Source organism: Trichomycterus rosablanca, chromosome 20 (genome assembly GCF_030014385.1).
Source record: "Trichomycterus rosablanca isolate fTriRos1 chromosome 20, fTriRos1.hap1, whole genome shotgun sequence".
NCBI lineage: Eukaryota > Metazoa > Chordata > Actinopteri > Siluriformes > Trichomycteridae > Trichomycterus > Trichomycterus rosablanca.
This window is the reverse complement of record NC_086007.1, coordinates 16,156,904-16,182,210: the sequence shown is the minus strand read 5'-3', so window position 1 is coordinate 16,182,210 and position 25,307 is coordinate 16,156,904. Positions and strand designations below refer to the sequence as shown.

General features: G+C 37.5%; 1 protein-coding gene across 1 annotated transcript; it reads left to right on the top strand.

The window, feature by feature from the left end:
* The first annotated feature begins 72 nt into the window (after positions 1 to 72).
* Positions 73 to 25,082, top strand: pak4 (p21 protein (Cdc42/Rac)-activated kinase 4). Its single transcript, XM_063016939.1, has 10 exons — positions 73 to 211; positions 15,579 to 15,800; positions 16,672 to 16,877; positions 16,969 to 17,389; positions 17,492 to 17,902; positions 18,537 to 18,670; positions 20,221 to 20,347; positions 22,377 to 22,502; positions 22,617 to 22,751; positions 22,842 to 25,082. Exons 2-10 carry the CDS (start codon positions 15,600 to 15,602, stop codon positions 22,995 to 22,997), a joined length of 1,917 nt encoding a protein of 638 aa, XP_062873009.1. The 5' UTR covers positions 73 to 211; positions 15,579 to 15,599; the 3' UTR covers positions 22,998 to 25,082.
* The last annotated feature ends 225 nt before the right edge of the window (positions 25,083 to 25,307 follow it).

The window sequence follows — 25,307 nt, the reverse complement described above, 5'->3', positions numbered from 1 at the left end:
ATCTGAGTACAGAGAGAGGGCGCCGTTGAGTCATGCTAGTTCCCCGGATGTTGTTTCAGTTTTTATCATGGCGAGGGGGAAGTGGAGTTGCTGAGCTGTTTGACTTTTGGTGAATCAGTTGGATTAAACTTTGTGACCGTATCACTTTTAAAAACACGGTTTGGGATATATATTAAAGTGAACTCGTGACAGGACGGCCGTTGTACAACAGGTAAATTCGAAGCAGTTTGAACTTTTCCTCATTATTTATAAAGTATGTTTTTTTCTCCCAGGCTCTAGATGAGGGACGTTAGTTTCGGTGAATTCTGCCAGCTAATGATTAGCTTAAATAGTAGCGGGCTAGCAAGCGAACTATTAGCTTAACACAGGGGATTATCCAGTTAGCTTAGCATATTTATTTTGAAAGTCGCGAAGTTAAAGACTGTGTTTTGAGAGAATACAGAACTGCGTTTTGCCGAAATTAGCATTTGTGTGGAAAAAATTGTTACATCAGCAACTTTATTTGGTACTTCATTAAATTAAGTTTTGATTAATCGTTTTATATCTTAAACTAACAAGTTGTGCTTCTTAGCTAAACTTCAGTGTAAATGCTTCATCTTAATCCGCACACTACGTATTAACTTGTAAAGACAACGATATTACTAAATAGAGATACAACTGGACATGCTGTTTGTACGATAGAATGCTGTCTGGAACGCTTCGATAGTCTAGCTCACAAGTTATTCTTTTAGTGTCATTAACTTTAATTAGCTATTAAACTCTTGACTGTCGTTACCGTTAGTACGGAGGCGATAGAAATATGTCTGTGTGCCACTTAAGATTTTCCTACGCTGTTTTATAGACTGTTAACATCTGAAATCGACTGGCTAGAACTTCTTGAACTTTATTGTGGGATGAGATGCAGATACACAAGTCCAACTGAATGGGAAAGGAGTTTGTAATTAAAAGGCACAACAGTTCTGTTGTGAGTACATGTGCACACCGTTTTAAAAGTTAATAATACTTTCGAAAATAAACTAACAACCCTTTCTAGTGTTTTATAAACTAAAAATACTTCATTTTAATATACTGTTACCATAATATGAAATTACACATAGGCTTTACACAACTATTTTTGACCAACAAGCCATTAAACATACTGTACTGTTTGCAAATATAACTATTTGTTTTGATTACATTATTAGACTTTACACTACCATTTTACTTAGACTTACTTAAAGAATTTTGATTCAATGATTAATTGTAATTATGAGTGGAGTTACAGATTAACAAATCCGCTAGTTGTAATACAACAGTAATAAAGATGAAGTGTTTATTTATTTAATTATTTGCTGTTTTGAATAAAATCTGTATTTATTTATCTATTTTCTCATATCATAGTTGACAGTTTTGCATTTAAAATAAAGACCAGTACATGTCAAGCTACACTGAATGCAATTGTCACTCTTGTTATAGTTTACTGGATGAATGCAAAGTTGCTTAAGGAAACTACGTCTGTACCAATAGGGCTAGTTAGCACCTATTGTAAACACATCAAAGCAAACTACGTTGGTGATAGTGTTAGCTTAATTAGTTTAGAAAGTTTAAATGTGCATTTATTTGGTTCAAGCAAGACAGCTGTACTAAATTACTAAATGTCTAACATTTAAAGTTTTAGTAGTCAGGTACTATTTGCCACTTTGCAGCGTCTTAATTACACAGTGATGTAAGAGGTGATCCAATTTACCATAAAGTAGTACTGCTTACTAATAACTTAGTAGTTACATAGATTATTAAGTTATTACTGCAATCATCCCTCCTAAGCTATTTCTTTTGACCTATTAGTTGTTTGACTCAGCCAAAGGCACTGGTACAAGGAAGAAATGGTTCACAATACATTTGGGTTAGTTTCATTTGGATTGGAAGTTAGATATAGCTAGTTTCACAGGTGTGGAGGTGACATGATTTGTAGATTTGGAATTAATCAGGTGTTACTTGTTACACATGCACAGCTGCTGATTTATTTTGGGGGTCAGTACTACAATACCAAATGAGCACTAGAGGCCTTTTCAGAATTATACTTTTAAATTTGTGCCAACCAAAAGAATTGAGTCTTTGGGGCTTTCAGGCCTCTAGTTTCATTTCTGAGATTGAACAGTAATATGTGTAATGTGGTTGATTGTCTTTAATGCCCTTTCAATGTTTACATTTTACATAAGGGAGCTACAATACATTATAAAAATACTATACCATACTAGTAAAGCAGTTTTTCGTCAGTATGGAGTTTGTTTGCATGTGTGGGTCTGTATGATGGCTTCTCTGTAAATCTCAGCTTGGCTCTTATTTGCTTCTTTGGAGTTTGACTGCTTGCATGTGTGGGTCTGTATGATGGCTCTTCTGCAAATCTCAGCTTGGCTCTTCTGTGCTTTTAATTGATGATGGTCTTGTTTAGTTTTGGACAACTTTAGTCCTGTCCCTGTGTGCCCATTTTGAACCATCCTTGCTGTGCTCTGTATTCCAGCTGCTGTTTGGCATTCTTTTTGTTGTTAATCACTTCGTTATCTTATGGTTGTTGAGTGACATTTAAATCAGTTGGCATTCATTCTGCTCAGTGGAGAGTCGTTTTTACCTTCAATCAGCCTGTAGCTTTGTTGTCCCCAGTCTCTGCTGCTTGATCTTTATTGCTTCTTCCTTCCAGTCTTATTTCTTGGCAATCATGCATTTGTTTGTTAATTTAAAACCTTAGTGTTTTTGGAAACCATTACATGCTAAGTGTTTGTAATGCACAATCTTTTAATACAATTGTCTTCATTTCTGCAGCTGTTACTGAAGCATGTTACTAACAGCTGCTGTCCCAAATCAGCTGAATCTTAACTACTGTTTAAAAAAGTCACAATGCCAGTGGTAGTGTATTAATATCACACTAGCACTTGGGGCATGTTTGCATGGCATGCTGATTTGTGAGAGTAAACACAAAAAAGTATTTCAAACTCATGGCTGTCCCTTGGTTGGATTACTTACAGTGAGCAGTTAGGTTAGGGTGGAGTTATTTATGCTAGTTAAGTAGGCTAATTACAGTTGGAACCAAGTGCAAACTTGGTATAATATGGCAGCAGAATGTGCTAAAGTGGATGTTTATTTCAGCAAGAGTGGACAGATTTGTATGGACTTCTTCAACAACCAGACTATACTGTGTGTGCTGCAAAAGTGTTTTTTCTATAATAGAACTGTACTGTGTGTGCGGACTCCACTGTTGTTTTATAATAGTAAGGCACCACTATATAACCACCACTAAGTAGAATTTTTTCAGTGGTGTACTATTTTTTATTCATTAGTGGCACACGTGTGTGGTGCTTGCAGAAGTTTATAGGGTTCACCAGTGTTGCTGTGGATTTTAGGCACTGTATACTTATTGTCTGTTATTATTTACACCCACCTATGTGATATAAGTTGTAGGTATTTAGTAGTTATTTAGAGCCAGTAGTTCATTTACTGCCATGCAGTGTGTGTTCCTTATCTTTAAACACATTCTCAGTGAGTACCATCTTTGCTAACTAGAGATTTTTGGTTGGGAGATTAGGGTCAACTCATCTGCATCTGACAGACAAGTGCCACCATGATACATATTTACTAATTCAACATACATTAACATGTCATTGTCACTTATTTACTTACCCTAAACAATTCAGTGAAGCTCCAGAATTAATTTTGTGTTTGGAGATGGATGGAGATCTCAAATCTACACTAGATGCAGCACAATAACATTGTGCCTGTGTTTTACAACACTTGTATACTTGTATAAAATCAGTGACTGGGCCAATATCCAGAGCTTTTTTGCTATTTGTATGAAAAGGCATCCTAAATGCTGTTGATGTAGTGTAAAATGATTAGTAATAACCTAATGGTTATTGGCAATATGCAACATACAAAAATGTTAACAATTATAACTATCAACAGATAGTCAGTAATATACTTAAGGCAAAACGGTCATGTTTGACTAGTTTTAAAAATTGGAACAGATCCTTAAAAAATTGCAGTATACTTTCTTAAGCCCGTTTTTGAGAAGTCAAAGAACCTGACTGCAAATTGACTGCATTTCAGTTTTATGTTTAGCATGTTAAGGATGCCTTGTAACTGTTTTCTACCAACTGTGTTTAAAATCTTTATTTAGAATTATGAATCATTTATGTTTCAACTGTTTTTGCTTTGTTTAGCTGGCTTTCATTAAACAAAGCATAAAAGCATGGTGAAAGCATGGGGATGCAATATGCTTGACTAATGATCAGTTATTGCTTAAAAAAATTTAATAACATTTTGCATCTCTTTAAGTCATTTTTGGTGAGCAGAACGTTTGTTAAAACTTCAAGCTTCTCAGAAATTGCTTTCATAATGCATAACTCAGCTGTAATCCTCAGTTTATCTAAAACTCCACTTCCAAACCACCTTTGTATAGGCTGGCAGTGCTGGAGCAGAGTAATTGACAAACAGGTCAAACTGCCTTCTTGCAGAGAAGTTTCCTGGTTGATCATGACAGCCAAACTGGTAAAAAAAAAAATTAGTTCTTATGTCAATCCTTGGACAGCCATTGTTTAAACACTGATTTAGTTGAAAAGTGTGAATGTACTCTAGACATTGGACCATTAAAAAATAAATAGCATCTTCATGATGATTAGGGGATAAAGTTGACTTAATTGATGAATTAACTGATTGATTTGAGCTGAGAGCAAAGCTACAGATTTCTATACACATAAGGACTTAGGCCGCTGATTTGAGACTCACTTCAGCTCCAGTGTCATCTCATTTCATTTTCATCAACCTCTTTATTCTTCGTCACCCAGAAACTCTGAGCTACTTTGGACAGGGTGGCAATCCATCACAGGGCTTTGGCTGTCTCTCCCCAAACAGAGCTAGTTGTCATGCCCAACAAATTGATATCACAGCTGAGATTTGAACCTGACTTGCCAACTATTCTTGATAGTTGGAAGCAGTTAGGTTGAAAGCATGTTTGGTTTCCTTGAAAATAAATGCATCAAAATATAAACAAAAATGTTAAAAGTAGATTTTTTTTTTTTTAATCTTTTTTATGCTCCTTACACTAAATTATGTATGTAAATATAAAGCTTGGTGAAGCTTATTGCTTACAGTTTTTTTGTCATTTTATAGTGAAGCTTTTTTATGAGCTGTTTCACATTTCTGATTTCTAATTTAATATGTAAAACCATAAAAACAATGAATTCTTTTCCACCTAGGGCTGTCGCGCTAACCGCAATTTTGAAATATCGCGGTATAGACCAGCCAACCGCAGGGCATGCCAAGCAACCGCAACACCGCGATATTCACGTTATTTCTTTCTTGCTTCTCTTTTATTTTATTTTATTTATTTATTTTTTTTGCAGGGTCCATCTTGTTTTACGCTTACATTCTGGCGTAATAAATGTTAAATAAATTCATAATGAAAATGAGCTAAGAGCGAAATTTTCTGTAACCTGTTCGCATGTGTTGCTGCTGAGTGTCAAGGCTTTGTGTTTTAAAATGTAAACAATCGCAACATGAATTATAAGCAAGTTTATTAATGATTAAATTGAGTTCACACTCAATAAATACTTGTAATTTAGACTACAGTGGAACCTTGACTTACGAGTTTAATTCGTTCTGTGACCAAGCTCGTAACTCAATTTGCTTGTATATCAAATCAAATTTTCCCATTAAAATGAATTGAAACGGTATTAATCCGTTCCAGCCCCCCAAAAACCACACCGATTTTTTTGTTACGTGTTTTTAAATAAGAAAAATGTACTTTATAAAACGGATAGTTCCGGTCCTAAAATCTGATTGGCTGAGCCACGTTCGAAGCCGTTGTAAAATCCCCGATAAACTCACACCTATGACCACCTCACATCATTCCATATTAATACGCCACTGAAAAGAAAAATTTAATGTTATTTTCGCCCTCATGTTGCCTAGCAACACTGTTAATCGAACTATTTTGCGTCGCGGAAGAATGCTTTATTGTAAGTTTATACACAATAAATACATTTATGAATTAAACATTGTTGTATTTATTATATTTTATGTTGACCGCCGTTTTATAAAAACAATAAGCCACTCGAGACCGTGCATTACTGTTATGATTTTAGCACGGGGAAAGAAGTTTTAGGCACTCCGCTTCGCGTCGTGCCAAAAACGTCATCCCCGTGCTAAAATCACAGTAATGCACGGCCTCTCGTGGCTTATTGCTTTATTATAAATAACAAATAATGTATAAAAAAATAATAATGCATAATAAAAGAGAATGTAAAGAAATAAACTGGTTTTATTAAGTGTATTTACCTTAAAAATCAGACGAAGATGCTGGCGGAGGTGGAGATTGGCGGAGGAAGTTGGGGGAGTGTTTCATTTCGTGCTCTATCACTTAACTTACTCGCCACACACTTAATGCTAAAATATATTGCTAAATTTAACTTACACACTATGCTACACTTTATTGCTAAACATAATTGCGACTTTAAAAAAAAAAAAAAATTTTATTCTTCACTGACTTTTGGCTTTTTCATCACATTTTCCTCTCTTTCACTTGCTTGTACGGCAAGATAACCAGGTGAACTGAACTCAGCTGAGCTCGTAACTCAGATCTCGGTTCGTATCACAAAGCAAAAAATCGACCAAGTGACAGCAAGTTGGGTCACTCGTAAGTCAAGGTTCCACTGTATATTCAAACAGCCTTGGCGTACTAAAACACTTAATGATGGTTAATATGGCATTGCAGCCTGCAAATATTCTCTTGCTGGAATGAATTAAATGTATTTTTTCGTTGAATAAAAATGTATTGAAACGAATAATAACTTAAAATGTAGTATATATTGTTATGTTAATTATACCTACTAAATAGAAAGTTAATAGTGGCGCGATAACCAGGCTAGATTTGCTCTGCTCTGTAAAGTCGCATGCAGGTAGAGTACACGTGTATTAGTGCAGCGTCGGGAACATCACTACCCCACTCAGATCCTCTCTAAACCACATCAGGTGAACATGTTGGTTCTTCTAGCGCGCATGATAACGCAGGTTTAAACTCTTACAGACTTTATTCTTTATTCTATTTTTTTTTTTACCATAGTTTGATTAGATGGGCATTTAAAATATTTAGCCTAAACTCTTTTTTTTTTCGTTTCACAGTGTATATCTATCCTAGGCTAGAAGCTTAATTTAAACCTTTTTTTAATAGAAAAAAGACGCGCATCCCTGCTCTGTTCTGTATTTAACAGTAAACACGCATTTCATTGGTCTTAAAGCTGTCTTATCTTTGTCATTATAAAGCAATAATATACCGAATCATAGCCTAACAATAAAGCTTGTTTATATAGCTCTAAAATCCAGATAAATTAAGTTATTTTCAAAAAAAAAAAAAAAAAAAATGGCGATATCACCGCATACCGCGATATTGAGACAGGCTGAATATCGCAAGGGGAAATTCTTTCACCGCGACAGCCCTATTTCCACTATATGAATATTTAACAGATGATGTGCAAAATGTAATTTAGCATTTGTAGCACTTTAAGAGTTAGGAGTATTTTAAATAACGATAAATAGTCAGGGCATCTGTGGTCTACTTTCAGGCCCTTGACACATGAAAATGTGACCCACACTTCTGTACCTTAGGCCTACAGTTAAAAACCACATTTCTGTAAAGGTTGGGACATTATGTTGAATGCATAAAAAACAAAAATATAGTGTAAAGTAAAAATGAATGATTTTTAATGTGTTAATGCAGACCAACCTGGTTGTATTTTGTGAACATTGCACAAACAAAATTAGAATTTGATGTCTGCAACACACAGTTGTTGGTACAAAACAAAATAAGTTTAAAAGCTGTTTAAGTGAAAAGCTTATAGAATATTCCAGTCACACTGTTTAAAAACATTTCACAATAAGCAGGTGTGTGTATCATGATTGGGTATAAAAGTCTTTTGAAGCAAAGATTGGTCGTTGCTCACCAGTTTGTGCCAAACTTTGTGAGAAAATTGTCAACCAGTTTATAAAGAACATTTCTCAATACAGTATTGCAAGTAATTTAGCTTTTACCATCTACTCTTCATAATATTGTGAAAAGGTTTGGGAGATCTCAGTCTGTGTAGATAAAGTTAAAACCACTGTTAAATGTGTGTAACCTTCAAGCATATTGACGGCATTGCTCAGAAATACTTTGTAAAACAGTTGTTACTTAACAAAGTCTGCCTGTGCATCAGGAAATGCAACTTAAAACTTGATTACACAAAGAGAAAGATGCACATAAATTGTATGTTTTCTGGTCCAAGATTATTATCTGAATAAATGAAAGACTTTGTAATCAGGGGTTGTTGAATTGAATGAATTAGTTAAGTTTTAGCATGTTTCCAATGGAAAAAGTTATTCACGCCAAAGATGAAAAGAGCCTCTGACTGTTTTCCACAAAAGCCAACATCTGTCATGGTATGGGGGTGCATCAGTGCTTATAGCATTGGTTATTTGCAAATGTGCAATACAATGTGACATTGATGCAGAGGTGTATATTGGGATTCTGTGGAGATATAAGCTGCCATCAAGGTGATGTTTTTACCCCCAGGAAGTCCATAGTTATTTCAGCAAGACAATGCCAGGCCCCATTCCACATGCACTTTAACAGCGTGGATGTGTAGTCTGAGAGTGTCTGTGCTTGGCTGGCCCACCTGTAATCCAAATCTGTCCTCTGTTGAAAATGTATGGCACATCATGAAGAAGAGAATCATGATGACCCTGGCGATCATGTACTGTTGATCAGCTTAAATCTTATATGAAGCAGTAATTTTATTGTCTTAGATTTGAAATTCAAAATTTGTTGTATTTATTTAGCAGTTAATCGAAAGCTTTTTAGTAGATGTTAAACTGTTAACCTACAAGCTTCTACCCACTAAAATCTGAAACACATTAAACAACTTATGTGAAAGATCTTCAGCTCTTCACCTAATTAAAATGGTCAGCTGTAAAAATAACGTCTGAACTGACAAAATTAATTAAACATCGTCTTATTAATTGGTTATCATATAATAGATTGGTTATTAACATTCCTGCTATACTGAGTGATTTTTTTAAATTTCAAGATGAAAAAAAACTGCACAGTAGCCTTTATAAAAAATCTGTCTTGGAGACAAAAGCTGCATCCGGAATCGCATACTTCCATACTCAATAGTACTCGAAATGAGGACGCGAGAGCGGTTAGTATGTCCGAATACATAGTATAAATAAAGAGGTACGCGAGAAGTACCCGGATGACCTACTTATTGGGCAGCCATGTTTGAGTATGCAAGCGATGCACACTTGCTGTCCGCTAATGTATCCCATAATGCAACTGGAGCTGCGTAAGCGTTCAAAGCGGAATAAGAAACAAGAAAGATAGCGGAAAACGGAGATAGCGGAGTCCTCTGTTCACAAGTGTAAGTAGGATAAATAAAATAAAGATGAATAAATAACAAAAACACGATAAATATCCAAAATTTTGGCGAGTGGGGTTTGTAATGAGTCTGTAACTATGGTGATATTACATCATCACTTGACGTTGGCAAGATGGCGCATGTAGTACGTAGTGGTGTTGTGTGCATACTGCATACTTCTGTACTGAAAGTATGTACTTTTTTACCGGCCGAGTAGTGCATACTTCCTCCAATCTAGTACGTACTCTGTAAGTATGCGATTCCGGACGCAGCTAAAGTGTCCTTTTTGTCATTGACCACATTTGCTGTGGGTTAAGTATAATGCCCAAGCTTTGAAAAGCACTAGGGGAAAATATATCTTATTATTATAATGTTATAGCATTTATGTTGTACAAGTAGAACAGTTTAATTGTAGTTGAGACACTCTTGTTTCTGTGGACAGTTTGACTGGTAATATTTTTTAATGCAAGGCCATAGGGATTTTTTCCTTTGTCACTAGCCTGTTTTTGTGACACAGAAGTGTCTTTCACTGTGTTTAACATTGCATAGTGCCATGTCACTTGAATGTCAGGACTTTTTGTGTTTGGTTGCCAAACACTTCCTTCATTTAGTACTGGGTGGTTTTCTATGAGGGGCCAAATACATATAGATTTCACAGAGAATCAGAATAGTTTTCCTGAACCCATTTGCTTTGCTATCTGTTATGACTTAAGTATTTCAAAAAGTGTTTTTATAATTCATTAAAGCTGGGAAAATCTTTCAACAATGTTGCTGCTATTTGCTTTCGTATTAGTTTAATCACATTATTAAGAATTGGCTTCAGGTATCAGATTATCTCCCCTTTTGTAAATCTGTATAGTTTATAAAAGTATAGTCTTCATTGTAAAATCACTTTAGACTTGCTTTACCATTTTACCTTGTGGTAGCATAACCAACTGAATAACTCTCCCTTTATTTCCTGGTATTTTGTGTTGTTGATGGAAGTTAAACACTTGATGTTTCCAAAGCTTTTAGTGGAATCCAATACACAATGACTAGTTTAGTTAGTTTCATAGCCTGTGGGGGCTAGCACACTTCTCCACTGACATTTGTAAAGCTACCAGCCACATCTTTATACTGGCTAGCAATGGATTCTTACAGAGATCTGTCTTAGCTCTTGTAAAGGACCACACTACTGCCTCTGTATTCCCCTGTGCTCATTGCCTCCACCTTGACTGGACAGTATGGGCCACTGTGGCGTCAGCTAGAACAATCATTTCAGAATCTCTTAAAATTTTGTCTGTATGTAGAGGGGACCCATTCATGAAAAAATTTAGCATATTTTGCAAATCTTTCGACTAGTTTCAGATTTGCAGCTTTTTCTATGACTACCCCAGAACTTGACCTCGCAGGAATTCACAATTCACAACCTTGTCAGGTTAATATCCCTGGAAAGAGAAGAGCTGCAGGACTGAGTTTTTTTCTGTGTATTTAGCCCCAAGTGGTTGGATAGCCTCAGGTAGAGGTAGATGTCCAGGAAAATGTGACCTTAAACTCTGGTATAGTGTAGGCACAATGTTGATCTAGAAGAAAAAAAAAACTGTGAGTATGAGCTAGCAATACAATGTATGTAAATTATTATGTAATAATAAGATTATAATGTAACATAAGATTTTTACTGTTAGGGCTTTACTGAATTTACGTAATTTAGCTAAGCTGCTAACATTTCCTGTTTATCTGATTGCTGCTACATGTTTTTCACCAGTTGACAAGAATTAAGTCTCCGTACATTTTTGAACTAACTAGCATAGACTGGACATGAAAGGAGTAAATGAGGCTCCTTGTTGTACAACCCCAAATCAGAAAAAGTTGGGATGGCATGGAAAAAGCACTAATAAAAAAAAAACTTCTAACATTTACTTTGACTTTTATTTGATTGCAGACAGGATGAACCTGAGATATTTCATGTTTTGTCTTAACTTTATTTCATTTATTAATAAACATCCATTCCTGCATTTCAGACCTGCAACTCATTCCAAAAAAAGTTGGGACAGTAAATCATTTACCACTTTGTAATGTTTCCATTCCTTAAAGGACGTTTTGGTACAGAGGATACCAAGCGATTTAGTGTTCCAGCTTTTATTTTCTTGCTGCATACACGTCTTAAGATGTGCAACAGTACGGGGTCATTGTTGTCGCATTTTCCTTTCAAAATTCTCTGTTGGGGACAGGTCAGGGCTGCAGGCAGGCCAGTACTGTACCTGTACCCTCTTCTTCTGCAGCCATGCCTTTGTAATGTGTGCAGCATGTGGTTTTGCATTTTCTTGTTGAAAAATGCATGGATGTCCCTGGAAAAGATGACGTCTTGAAGGCAGCATATGTTGCTCGATCTCAATGTACTTTTCTGCATTAATGCTGCCATCACAGAAGTGTAAATGACCTTTGCCAAGGGCACTGACACAGCCCCATACCATGACAGACCCTGGCTTTTGGACTTGTTGCTGATGGTCAGGATGGTCCTTTTCGTTCTTGGTCCAGAGCACACGGCATCCATTTTTTCCACAAAAGACCTGGAATGCTTATTCATCTGACCACAATACATGTTTCCACTGTGTGATGGTCCATCCTAGATGCCTCCAAGCCCCGAGAAGTCGATGCTGCTTCTGGACATGGTTATTGTTGCTATTATATTGCAGCTATTGTTGAGTGGCGGTTCTTGATGCAGTGCCGTCTGAGGGATCAAAGATCATAGGCGTTCAGCTTAAGCTTGTGCCTTTGGCCTTTATGTACTGAAATTCCTCCTGATTTCTTGAAAAGTTTAATGAAATTATACACTGTAGAGGGAGAAATATGCAAATCCCTTCCAATCTTTCTTAGAGGTACATTGTTTTTAAACATTTCAATCATTTTCTCACACATTTGTTGATAAACTGGAGATCCTCTGGCCATCTTTGCTCATCAAAGACTTTCCTGGATGCTGCTTTTGTACCAAACCATGACTACAATCACCTGTTGACATCACCTGTTTGGAATCACATTATTATTTAGTTTTTTCATCTTATTACTAGCCCTAAATTGCCCCTGTTCCAACATTTTTTGGAATGTGTTGCGGGCCTGAAATGCAGGAATGAAGGTTTATTAGTAAATGAAATGAAGTTGAGCAGATAAAACATGAAATATCTCAGGTTCATCCTGTCTGCAATCAAATAAAAGTCAAAGTAAATCTAAGGAACACTGTGTTTTTATTTTATTTGCATTTTCCATACTGTCCCAACTTTTTCTGATTTGGGGTTGTATATAGATGCCTTTCTAAAATAAAATTCGTAAAATAACATTAAGCTGCTCATAAAACCCTTGTATCAAAAAAGACTTCCATTTTTTAGATACATGGATACAAATGGAATATATAGACAGGGCTCTAGAGTGCGACCAATTTGGTCGCACATGCGACCTAATTTCTCAATGGTGCGACTAAAAAAAATCTCAGGTCGCACCGGTGCGACCAGGCGTCCGAGGGAAAAAGAAAACAACAGACACACATTAGGCCAATATCATGGTCTAAACCAATCAGAGATAGTGAAGGGCGGGACAATATTGTAGCGGTGATATGTGAGCGACATTCAGCTCAGCCAATCAGAATGCAGCACCAGGTTTATACACGTGCGTTCGGACGTTCTGCAGTAAGTTTAGTTTTGTATATGAGACTTGCCGGATGTTCCAGAATGGAAGTTCGGGTTCTGGAGCTCGGCGGTGTAAAGTGTTGTAACGCTCACTTAAGTCCTGACTAAACAGTTAAAGTGACTCTACCCTGTCGTGTGCCTTTATTCCCACACCTCCACCACCGCACAGCAAAAGACCCGCAGCATCCCCACCGGACAGCGGCTAGGTGAGCCGACCCTCTACAGTAGCAAGGGGCTAATGCTAGCGGTAAAGTGCCGCGATAGTGAAAGTAAAAACACGACAATATTTTCGTTAAGTAAAATATAAAAATAACTAAAAGACCAAAATATATTACAATACATGTAGTCAAAATACGCAGTTAGTGCACCGCAAGCGATTTTGGGAATCTGTGTAAAAGATTCAGTAAAGCCGATAATATAATGCACTGCATTTAAGATTACACTCTAACACACACACAAACATATACATATAATTTTAAATATACACACACATATAAATAGATATACACACATACATACACATTTACTCTATTATTTTTATAATTTTTATAAGTGTGCTATAATTAGTCTGTAATACTATAATTAACTGTAAAGAAGACCATGGCCGGCAATAGTATATTTGTGACTGGTTCTAATACATTTTGAATTGAAAGGCTGAAAAAGCCCAATGCATCTATAAAACACATTACATGCCCCGATAAATGCACTGCCCAAGTGTCCCCTCTCCCCACTGCCCTTCAGCGGCAGGCAGCAGCAAACAGATCATCAGACGAAACCATGTTGACCAGATTGTTAGTTATTTACAAGTCAATATTGCCTGTATGGACAGTGATAAAAAAAAAAAAAAAAAAAAAAAAATAAGTGAACCTGTAAAACTGCGGTGTTAAATGCGATGCGGTCGAAAATTTGGGTGCACCTAACTTTTGTGCTGGTGCACCTAAGAAAAAAAGTTAGGTGCACCAGTGCAACCAGTGCAAAACGTTAGTCTAGAGCCCTGATAGATTTAATCTACTGTACATTCGGGGATAAAAACATAGAACAAATAAGAGCTGTAACTGTTCTCTTTCCAGGGATATCAACATATCAGTGTCGTGAATCATGCATTTTTGCAAAATTGCATTTTGGATCCCTTCTACATATGCACAGAATTTTAAGAGATTCTTAGATGGTCAGGTGGGGACCTCTGAATATTCGTTGAGCTGGAATGACCCACCAGTGGTACAGAATGAAAGGAGCTGCCATGAAATCTGACTCAGCAGGAATTCGACACTCTCACTGCAACAGTTTTATACATGTGTTAAACCAAGGCTCTTTTTTCAGTAGTGTGTGCTTTAGTTCTAACCTGAACAGGAAACATTTTATGATTTAACTTAAACTGCTAAATTATTATGCATTAAACTCATGCAAGGGATGAGTATTTATCACTGTAATTTGTAATTGTAATCAGAAATTAGGAAACCTTTACATCAATATGTAGTCTGACTGCATGTTAAACACTGAACATGTGGATTTGCATGTAAAAAAAAAACCCCATTGCATTCGGATGTAGAGGGTATAAGTGTATAAGGGTAGGACACTGCTGACCAAAAAAAAACTTTGAAATATTAGGTGCAGCTTTGTTCTTTTATTAGTGTGTTTACTTAGTCCTGTCTTATAATGGACTCTTTAGTACTGATATTCTTTGTTTAAAATGTACATTTTGAGTCCCGCTTACCGCAGTGTGCCTTTCACATCGTGCGGCAAAACTGCTTGCTGCTGGCAATGCCACTGAGCGCAAAGCTTAAATAACAATTCACAGTATAAACTGACTATATTGCTGGTTTATTCACATGCAGTTTGTATGAAATGTATTTTTGTTTAAAACAAGAATGCTCTGCAGTGGGCATCATTTGGAGATGTAAAAGAGTGAAAAAGGAAGCAGTTTAAACTTTGTTTTAATGAAAGAGAGCATTAAATGTTTATCTTTTTATAAAAAAAAAAACTTAACTTCTCGAACGAGGCCTAAGTTCCTTTTTACTTGTTTGTTTTATATTTTACTAAGTAGCTCAGAAAAAAACACCTGCAAAAAGGAATTTGTGTGTGTTTAAGGCCCCTGAGGTACAACTCCTGGTGTCTACACAAATAATTGTACTGCACTTCAAAAACTGTTTCCCTTCATAACAATCTTTTCCAGTGTAACCCCAGACCATTAAGTAGTGACTTTCCCCAGTTCTAACCTGCTGCGGTTAGGGGTTTCACCAAAATTGCATCAGAGAGGAATGTTTGGTTTAAGGGAGTGTCACTTGAGACTGTGTGCTTTTATCATAGTGCGAAATTGTTATATAAATATTTTTTACATTGCTGTATGCTAGTTAACACATTTGTGATACAGATTTGATCTTTGTGCTGTACCAATCTACAGACTTTTAGAATCTTTGTGTCTTTTTAATAGCACTTTCTAGTGTGTAGACAAGGTGTTTTGCAAAGTGATGACCATTGATGTTCTGCTATCTTCTAGTGCTGATGCTCTGCTGCAACCATGTTCGGCAAAAAGAAAAAGCAGCGTGTACAGATCTCTGCTCCCTCCAACTTTGAGCACCGTGTGCACACTGACTTTGATGAGCAGGAGCAAAAGTTTGTGGGGCTTCCACGCCAATGGCAGAGCCTAATCGAAGACACAGCCAAAAGGCCAAAGCCCTTCATTGATGCTACAGTTGTCACAGCTGTGGAGCCACGCAAGGTCAGTTTGTGTGTGTGTGTGTGTGTGTGTGTGTGTGGTGCTCATGCATTTGTATGGTAGTATATGTAAACATACATTCTTGTGTGACTATACTGGTCACCTACTGGTTATTAGTTGCTAATTGTTGGAACAGCTTCTAGCTACAATATGAGGACAGTGTTTTCAAGATGTATTTTACTCTTTTACACAGTAAATAGCTTTTAAAATCAATGTTAAAAGTTGGTAAGCTAATTAGACACAATTATAGATTAGGTTAAGATAAGTGGCGCTTGGGTGGCACAGTGGTTTATTACACTTGCCCATTTGAGCCTGGGCTTCTACACAGGTGCAGTTGTCTTAGTCTGAGGGAGGATTGGCACTTTCTCTATGGTATTTTTTCCAAATCTTTGGTGGAACCAGACTCGCATCGACCCTGACCAGGATAAAGCAGTTAATGACAATGATGTAGAATGAAAAAGTAAAGATTTTTGATACTTTGGCAATACGAATGTCCCTATTTGTCATGCCAATAAAGCTTCTTTTGAGTTTGTAAAGATTAAGTTAAATCTTTTGTGTCTTTTAAAAGTTCCAGTTTTATCCAAAAGCTTAAACGCCAAAGGACATATTTCATATCTTTCAAATTCTATTAAAACACATCTTATGTTTTTATTTTTTCTATGTTAAATTTAATAAATTCAGCAATGGTTGCATAGACAATAGAAAGTCATAAAATTCTATTCAAGACTGCACAGTCTTCTTGAAACGTGAATGTTCTGCTATTTTGGTTCATGCCAAAATTTTATTGGATCATTTCCGAAAAGTTAAAGATAATGTCTGCAGCCTTGTTTTACCATTTGCCTTAAAATTTGTTTCAATGTATGGTTGTTTTCAGACTATAGTGCGTGGCAGTAAGATTGGGGTTGATGGCTCTCTGACATGGCTGCTGGATGAATTTGAAACCATGTCTGTAATACAGTCAAACTCACTTCGGGGTTACAGCCCACCTACTCAAACCCGCAGGGACTCAGGATCCTCCGTTGGGCAGATGAATGGGGAACACCTCCGGCACCATGAGCACATAGGAAATAGCAAAGACAGGTAAATGCTTGTTGTGCTTTTTGTTTGTTTTAGTTTTTTCTCTACATGCTGTCTTATTTTAGATGTTTTACTCTGCATTTCTAATGTGTAGAGAGAAAGCTCATTTGGAGTCACAGAGACCGGCCCGGGGCCACAGAGAGGATGGAAGACCGCAACCACAGCCCCGTGGCCAAGAGCCTAGCAGACACAAAGAGCCAGAAAGAGTGAATGTACCTCCTGCTCCTCCTCCCAGAGTGCGGGAGAGGGATCGAGACCGAGGGAAAGAGCCACATGACTATGATGACCAAGTTGTCAGGAGGGATGGGGTCAATGACAAGCGGCCTAAATCCAGTTACACAAGTCATGATGGGAGCCCACAGTCCCAGAGGGACAAGAGACCCCTTTCTGGACCAAATGTTCGCACACCTAACCTTCCCGTTACAGATGGCATGATAAAGACAGCACATCAAGGTGGGCCGTTCAACACTTACCCTCGTAGCGAAAGCGACACTGCACGAGGCCCCAGCAGCCAGGTAGTTACAAAACAAGAACCTAATACATTTTAACTGTGGTGGATTATTGACAGTTTACCTCTGTGCACATGCCTTCCTTATTTTGTTTTTGTTTTTTTTAAGGACCTGAAGCCAAGCAGGGCCCAAGAGCCTCCCCCCAATGGACCCTCCAGTGGTTCGAACCGAAGTGGGGGTGGTGGAGGTAAGGGCTCCTCTCAACAGCATCATGCTTCCCATCCTGTTTTAGGACCAGAGCCTCAACACAGTCAGCAGGTTCCCCCAGCACCCAGGGTTCCTGCACCATCTGGGCCCCCTCAGCAGCCCCAGCGTGTTTCACACGAGCAGTTTCGTGCTGCTCTGCAGATGGTGGTGGACCCTGGAGACCCACGCACCCACCTAGACAATTACATCAAGATTGGCGAGGGTTCCACCGGTATTGTGTGTATTGCAACAGTTAAGAGCACAGGCAAACTAGTGGCTGTAAAAAAGATGGATCTGCGAAAACAGCAACGACGAGAACTGCTCTTTAATGAGGTAAATATTGTAAATATTTCTTCATCGTGTTTTTTTTTGTTTGTTCCATATTTTAATTCAGACCTCAGTCTGATTAAGTAGAGCCGGGTCACCACACTCATTCTCAAACGTGTCCTATCTACTGCCGTTTCTTGGTGTTGGGATCCCACACAGAGCTGTATTGCACACAGAGAGAAAACCCCCCCCAATTCTCACAGGCACCCGGACCAGTCCCAGAGGTTGCATATCGCAGCGAGAGGACATCCCGTCTGACCTTCCCTCCCTCAAACAATGCCAGTTGTGTCTTGTGTGGACGCCCAGCCATTTTGGTGACTTTACTGAAATCTAAACTTTGAACACTGGTGAATAAAAATGTTGCTTGACAAATATTTGTAAAATATATATATATTTTTTTATTAATGTGGCTGTGTGCACTTAAACTTTTTAAAGTTTGTGCTAGTTTTCAGCTCCAATAATAATGAAACTTTTGCATCCTCTACATCAGATCTTGTTAGGACAGGTGGACTAGCCACCACCTTAACCTTAAAATGTGGTAAAACCCTGAATTAAGTATTCTGTTTTTGAGCCTAAATATTCAGGACACAATCAAGTGTATAAAGTATATATTTAGCATAACATCTTTTCATTTTTTTAGGTGGTGATCATGCGCGACTACCAGCATGAGAATGTTGTGGAAATGTACAATAGTTACTTAGTAGATGATGAACTCTGGGTTGTCATGGAGTTTCTTGAAGGTGGAGCACTTACTGACATTGTCACACATACCAGGCAAGAGTCTTTTATAATTGAATATTACTTTTAGTGACGCTATTAAAATTTATTTGGGAGTACATTCCTGCATAGTTTTTTTGCCCATTTTAGTGCATGCTACATTAATAAATACATATAGGTAATTAATTTGATGATTTGTATGTTTTAAACTTCTCTAAGAATGCCTCTCAAAAAATTGATCTATGTCTGTGAGAACATGTGCCCATTCAGTCAAAAGACTATTTGTATGGCTGGGCACTGTTGGTGGTCAAGAAAACCTCAATTGATGTTTCAGTTAATTCCAAAGCTGTTCAGGTGGGCAGAGGTCAGGACTCTGTGCAGGCCGCTGAAGTTTTTTTTAAATTAAGCTTTTTTCGTGTCTTTATAGACCTTGCTTTGTACACAGCAGCACAGTAATGCTGAAACGGGATAGGGCCATCTCAAACCTGTTGCTGCAAAGTTGGAGCATATAGTTTCCTTTTTATAATTGATTTATTATAACTGTTAGCAATTGTTGTGGCTGAAACAGAGTAATTTAAAAATTAAAAGGGGGGCTCCATAAAGTGTACTTACTGTATACTATATACTAAACCAATTTACCACTAGATGGCAGGTTTGCACTGTAGTTACACCGGTAATTAGTCTCTCTTTTTGACTCCATACTGTGTTCATTATTGTTATACACCGATCAGCCATAACATTAAAATCACCTGCTTGTTTCTACACACATTGTCAATTTTATCAGCTCCACTTACCATATAGAAGCACTTTGTAGTTCTACAATTACTGACTGTAGTCCATCTGTTACTCTGCATGCTTTGTTAGCCCCCTTTCATGCTGTTCAGGCTGTCAGGACCACTACAGAGTAGGTATTATTTGGGTGGTGGATCATTCTCAGCACCAGACATGGTGGTGGTGTGTTAGTGTGTGTTGTGCTGGTATAAGACACAGCAATGCTGCTGGAGTTTTTAAACACCTCGCTGTCACTGCAGGACTGAGAATAGTCCACCAACCAAAAATATACCCAACCAACAGCGCCCTGTAGGCAGTGTCCTGTGACCCCTGATGAAGGTCTAGAGATGACCAACTCAAACAGCAGCAGTAGATGAGCGATCATCTCTGACTTTAGACCTACAAGGTGGACCAACTAGGTAGGAGTGTCTAATAGAGTGGACAGTGAGTGGACACAGTATTTAAAAACTCCAGCAGCGCTGCTGTGTCTGATCCACTCATACCAGCACAACACACACTAACACACCACCACCATGTCAGTGTCACTGCAGTGCTGAGAATCATCCACCACCTAAATAATACCTGCTCTGTGGTGGTCCTGTGGGGGTCCTGACCATTAAAGAACAGGGTGAAAGCAGGTTAAAAAAAGTATGTAAAGAAACAGATGGATTGCAGTCATTAATTGTAGAACTACAAAGTGCTTCTATATGGTAAGTGGAGCTGATAAAATGGACAGTGATTGTAGAAACAAGGAGGTGGTTTTAATGTTATGGCTGATCAGTGTATATGCACGTAAGTAGTGAAGTCTTATCTCTGACACTGTATGTATGTTGCAGGATGAATGAAGAGCAGATTGCCACTGTCTGCTTGTCTGTTTTGAAGGCTTTGTCAGTGTTGCATGCTCAGGGTGTCATCCATAGAGACATCAAGAGTGACTCCATTCTGCTCACTCACGATGGCAGGGTAAGTTCCTCCTTTTACCTTTGCAGCAAAGTTCAAGTCATAAAGTGCATTTATAGTCAAATTGTCAAACATAACGTTTAGAAAACACTCCAAAGATTCTTTGACATACACCATATGCCAAAACTCTGGGTCCATCTTTCTAATATGCTGTCACAACAGCTCTGACTCAGCAAAACATGGACTTCCTGTGCTATGTGGTACCAAGACATTACCAGCAAGTCATTTAACTTCTGTACACTGCAAGGTCCAACAATGCGTCCTGGTGTGCCATCTCTTTCGTGGCTAAACAATACGCAGCTTTTCAGCCATCTACATGATATTGGAGAATTCAGGATTCATCAGACCAGTCGACCGGCTTTGATGTTCAGTTTTCATGTGTGTGGCCAGTTGTAGGTGCTTTTGAATGTGGGCAGGACTTTTTTGTACAGTGCAGATTCTACAAAAGTTTCAAATTTGAATACTATAATATTGTATTAAGGCCTTGAAGGGGGTCCATAAGTCCAAGTGAGCACCATTTGAGATTAGCAAAAGGGAAAACATATGGATGGAGCATAGACCAAATGCAACAGGGTAAAAGTAATTGCCCCTAACGTAATAACTGGTTGTGTCACCTTTCGCTGTAGCAATTGCAACCAAACATTTCAAACAAACTAAGGAGCAGTCCTTTTATATCAATGCTTTTCATTTTTACCCCACTTTATGCTGAATCTTTTATACTTTCTGATGTTAGGATAAGACCTTTACTGCCAGCCTAACATAAATGTCACACATAGGCAAAGTTTTATTTTTAGGAAGTTTTGTAATAGTTTTCAGTAAGTTTTCATCAAGGCATTTCTCATCAGGTTCCGTTTTCTTCTGTCATGTTGGACAGGATTGTGAATGAATTGTTCCTCAATGTGTGCTGTTAAAGTGTGTTTTTACTGTATCTTCCTTGATTGTTTTGCAAGGCTGAAAATACATTGTTGTACAAGTAAGGGTTATTTGTTTTGTAATTATTGCATAAACTTGATTATGGTACTCGTGAATTGAGTTCAAACCTCACTTCTGCTCATTGTGACCAGTTTAAAATGTTTAGCATTCATTCTGTTTGGATTTCCTTAGTTATTAGTTACTATTCCTATCGACCTTTCAAAAATCATACAGAAGGTAAAAAAGCTATTCAGATTGCTAGTGTAGGTATGTGTGGTGTCCTGTGATTGATTGGCACCCTGTCCAGACTGTAGGGTGTGCCTTGCGTCCAGTGGCTTTCTGGAATTTCTAAAAGGCTTTTTAGACTAGTAATGGGCAAAAACTTTATTACATCATGGCAGCATACATGGATCTAACAGCTCACCTTGCTGTCCCTTGATGGGGATGTTAGGGTTACTGCTGAAGTAATGCAACACACTAAATTACAGATATTTCTACAAATTTGCCAGCATTGCTCTAATAACTAGTTTATTTATAAGGCATAAATCATATCAAAAGGTATGCTAAATGTTATGTCTACTAAGGAAGGTTTGATATTCTTGTTTGTCTTGACATCTGCTTGAATCACAGGTTGGTTTATGTATTTCTTTTGTAGATGTGCCAACCTTACAGTTGCTAAATCACGAAATGCAGTTTTACAGATGTTGCACTGTAACAGCTTTTCTTAGCATGACCGTAGGAATCAGGGCAGGGAAGCATGGCAGATCCCCCCCCCAATTATTAAAACTGGATTCTTGTGTCACCTCACAGTAAAGTAAGCCCTATTGTGTTTAAATGACCGTCTTTAAATAAATCATACTTATCATTTGTCAATTCTTCTAAAAACTATGAACATTTGGTCTTTAACCTACTCCACATATTTTTATGATTTAATTGAGAAACGCTGACTCAGAGTGTTTAAGACAGTGTTAACAATGACTGTGTGTATTGAGGTTGCTGTCAGTCCAGCCACAGTTTTTTTTTTCCCTTAATGTCCAACACATTTCCTCTTTTTTTGATAGTTCTACCTGTTTCTACATAAATGCTCATAGTATATACTGTTTTTTTTCTCTATTCTCAGATAAAGTTGTCTGACTTTGGCTTCTGTGCTCAAGTCTCAAAAGAAATACAACGAAGGAAGTCACTAGTAGGAACTCCATATTGGATGGCTCCTGAGCTCATCTCAAGACTGCCATATGGACCTGAGGTACATACTTTGTACACATACTGTTTGTACCATTAGGTCTACCTCCTGTACATGCATGCTTTACCTCACTGAACACAAATCAATAAGTAATATTCAATAATTTTTTGGGTACAGGTGGATATCTGGTCACTTGGCATTATGGTGATTGAAATGGTTGATGGAGAGCCTCCATATTTCAATGAACCTCCACTTAAAGCGATGAAAATGATTCGAGACAACTTACCGCCCAAACTGAAGAACCTCCACAAAGTAAATGCCTCTCCTGTTAATTTTAATCCAAATAAACTTTGCCCTGTACCACTGAGCACCATCTCTTATTTTGCTGTTTTTCCTTGTCAGGTCTCACCTATTCTCAAAGGCTTCTTGGACAGGATGCTTGTTCGAGACCCTGCCCAGAGGGCCACAGCACAAGAGTTGCTCAAGCATCCATTCCTTGGGAAATCTGGCCCTCCTTCCTGCATTGTGCCCCTCATGAGGCAAAACCGCATGAGATGAGAGCTAGTTGGATCTACCTACAAAGAGGAATTAAACCTCAAAGACCTTCCGCTGATCTTAAATCACTGGCCCTTTGATGCAGGACACATGCAGAGAGGTGCAGCTCTGCACACGTTTTTCAGGTCAAGAATTTGACAAAAAACATGACCTGCCTGTACATACTCAACACTAGACTTGTTCAGAACTGAGAGATTTAGCAATGACTAAACCAAATAAGATTTTTGTACACTACTTACATGGCTTATGCTATTTTGAAAAGAACAAGAAATCTGGTCCAGTTTGTCACCTTTATTAGAAAAGGTTCTTTGGATTGTTTTAGAAGCATTATCTCTTAGTGGTGGTGCTTTTGGGTAATGTGATTAGTCAGTGCCTTAAGGTCCTTTTCTAGCTAAAACTCAGCCGAAGCTTCTATTTTTCTCTACAGTAGAAGCAGTGCTGCTTATCTAAACCCAGTCATAACCACTTTTCTGCTTCTAATCAGTTTAAAGAGGAAAATAACTACTGAAGAGCTATATTTTACTAAAAGAGAAAACACTAGGCTTCTGTTACAACACTAGACTAGGTAAACACTGGATGTGGGCTTTTCTTCTTTTGGAAGGTTGATGAACATAGACCTTTGTCTTTTTGATTTTTATTCTGTGATATTCTTTTGTGATTGGAGTAGCAGTGAAAATGAATTTTAGCACTGTTTTGAAATCGAAGCTGCACTCCTGTTCTTATTTTAGCACACTGTCATCTCTGTCAAACAAGACAAACCATCATCCTGTTTTGGTTTTTATCTTTACTTTTTTTATTTTTTTTATTTTATTTTTTTTTATGAAAATAGGGTGATTTTTATTTTGATCAAAGCACCATGCCTTGATGGCTACGTTGACTGTTACCAAGGTATTTTTACTGTTGGACAAGCGTTTAAGAATCTCTCACAGTACATCATTTAAAGTGATTTGTTGGAGGTAGAAAAATAACAAGTTGATTAAATTAGTAGCCTAACCCAGACTGTCAGTTGAGGGGGTTCAAAGCACAAGAGTTTGATGTTCAGGCTCTGTTCATGAGGACATGTATGGCATCTGCCATTTTTTTGTGAATATAAGTAATAATGATGCATTGACAGTGAGAATGGGCATTTTAAATCTTAGGGATGGGCATTGCAGAATCCTTGCAAAAAACATCTATATTTTATTTTACTTTTACTAGCTAGTCCCAGAATCATAACCACCCTATTCGGTATGCTGTGCTTCCTAAATGGGTGAAAGAATATAGAAACTTTAACATACATGGAACATGTTTTTAAAAAGTTATTCATTATAAACTAGTATTAATTAGGTGCAAACTTAACACTTTTTATTCTTATGAAAGTGTGTTTGTAAAGGCAAAATTCCATAAATATCCCTGTGAATAGAGCGTTATTCTGCATATGAAGGTTTGGTTATTTATAGAATAAAATTCTCCAATGTACATCAAATGGGAAATGGTAGCTCACTGTTTCAAGCCCGTTACAGCCAGATTCCCAATGTTGGCCCCTGAGTTAGGGCTCTTAACCCTGCATTGCTTAGATTGTATTTGGTCACAAATAATAGTGTGTGCTAAATCCCATTAATGAAATGTAAATCTGGGAACAACTCTGAGTCCTGTGACTATTTAGGACCAGAGTGTCATAGCATTACCTGTCTTGTGTTACTAGGACCATCTGCTTTAGGAGTATCTAGCAGGAGCAATGTTCTTGAAGACTTTTCTTTACCCAACTGCTGAACAGTGCTGCATGTCTGGCTGAAATTATTGGTGCTTGAACACTAACATAAGACATGATTACATTAATGTAGCAACATGTTCATCTGGCTGCCTTAGTCTCGGTCATCTGAAAACAGTATCAACCAAAGATGTGAAATTCAGAGAGTAAATATACCGGTATGAAAACTTATTTACACCATGCATAGCATTTTGACCTGATTGTTTAGTCACTACATGTTGATCTGTTTAAAGACATTTGGGTTTAAAACTTGTTTATGCCATTTATGTGCACATTAGGAATTAAAGTCACTTTACAGTATCCAAATCTTAATCTTGCACACTGTTATTATTTGAAAGATGAAGGAGTTAGTGTTAGTCTTAATACTTTTAAATATTATCACAGATATAGAAAATCAGTTTATTGAAACATTAATAACCAATGATTTTTATTTTAGTAAATTTACTTTTGGAGTGAAGAGCTATGTTTTTTGCAGAACTAAGACAATCAAACAACTGTTAAACATATGAAGAATAACATTTTATGATAAGTAGATATAAAGTCTGCTTAATAAGTACATATAA

Coding starts and splice junctions, on each gene's coding strand:
- pak4 (XM_063016939.1), top strand. CDS start 15,600: ATGTTCGGCAAAAAGAAAAAGCAGCGTGTACAGATCTCTGCTCCCTCC. Junction 18,671..20,220: donor GACATTGTCACACATACCAG/GCAAGAGTCTTT, acceptor TGTATGTTGCAG/GATGAATGAAGAGCAGATTG. Junction 22,503..22,616: donor GACTGCCATATGGACCTGAG/GTACATACTTTG, acceptor TTTTGGGTACAG/GTGGATATCTGGTCACTTGG.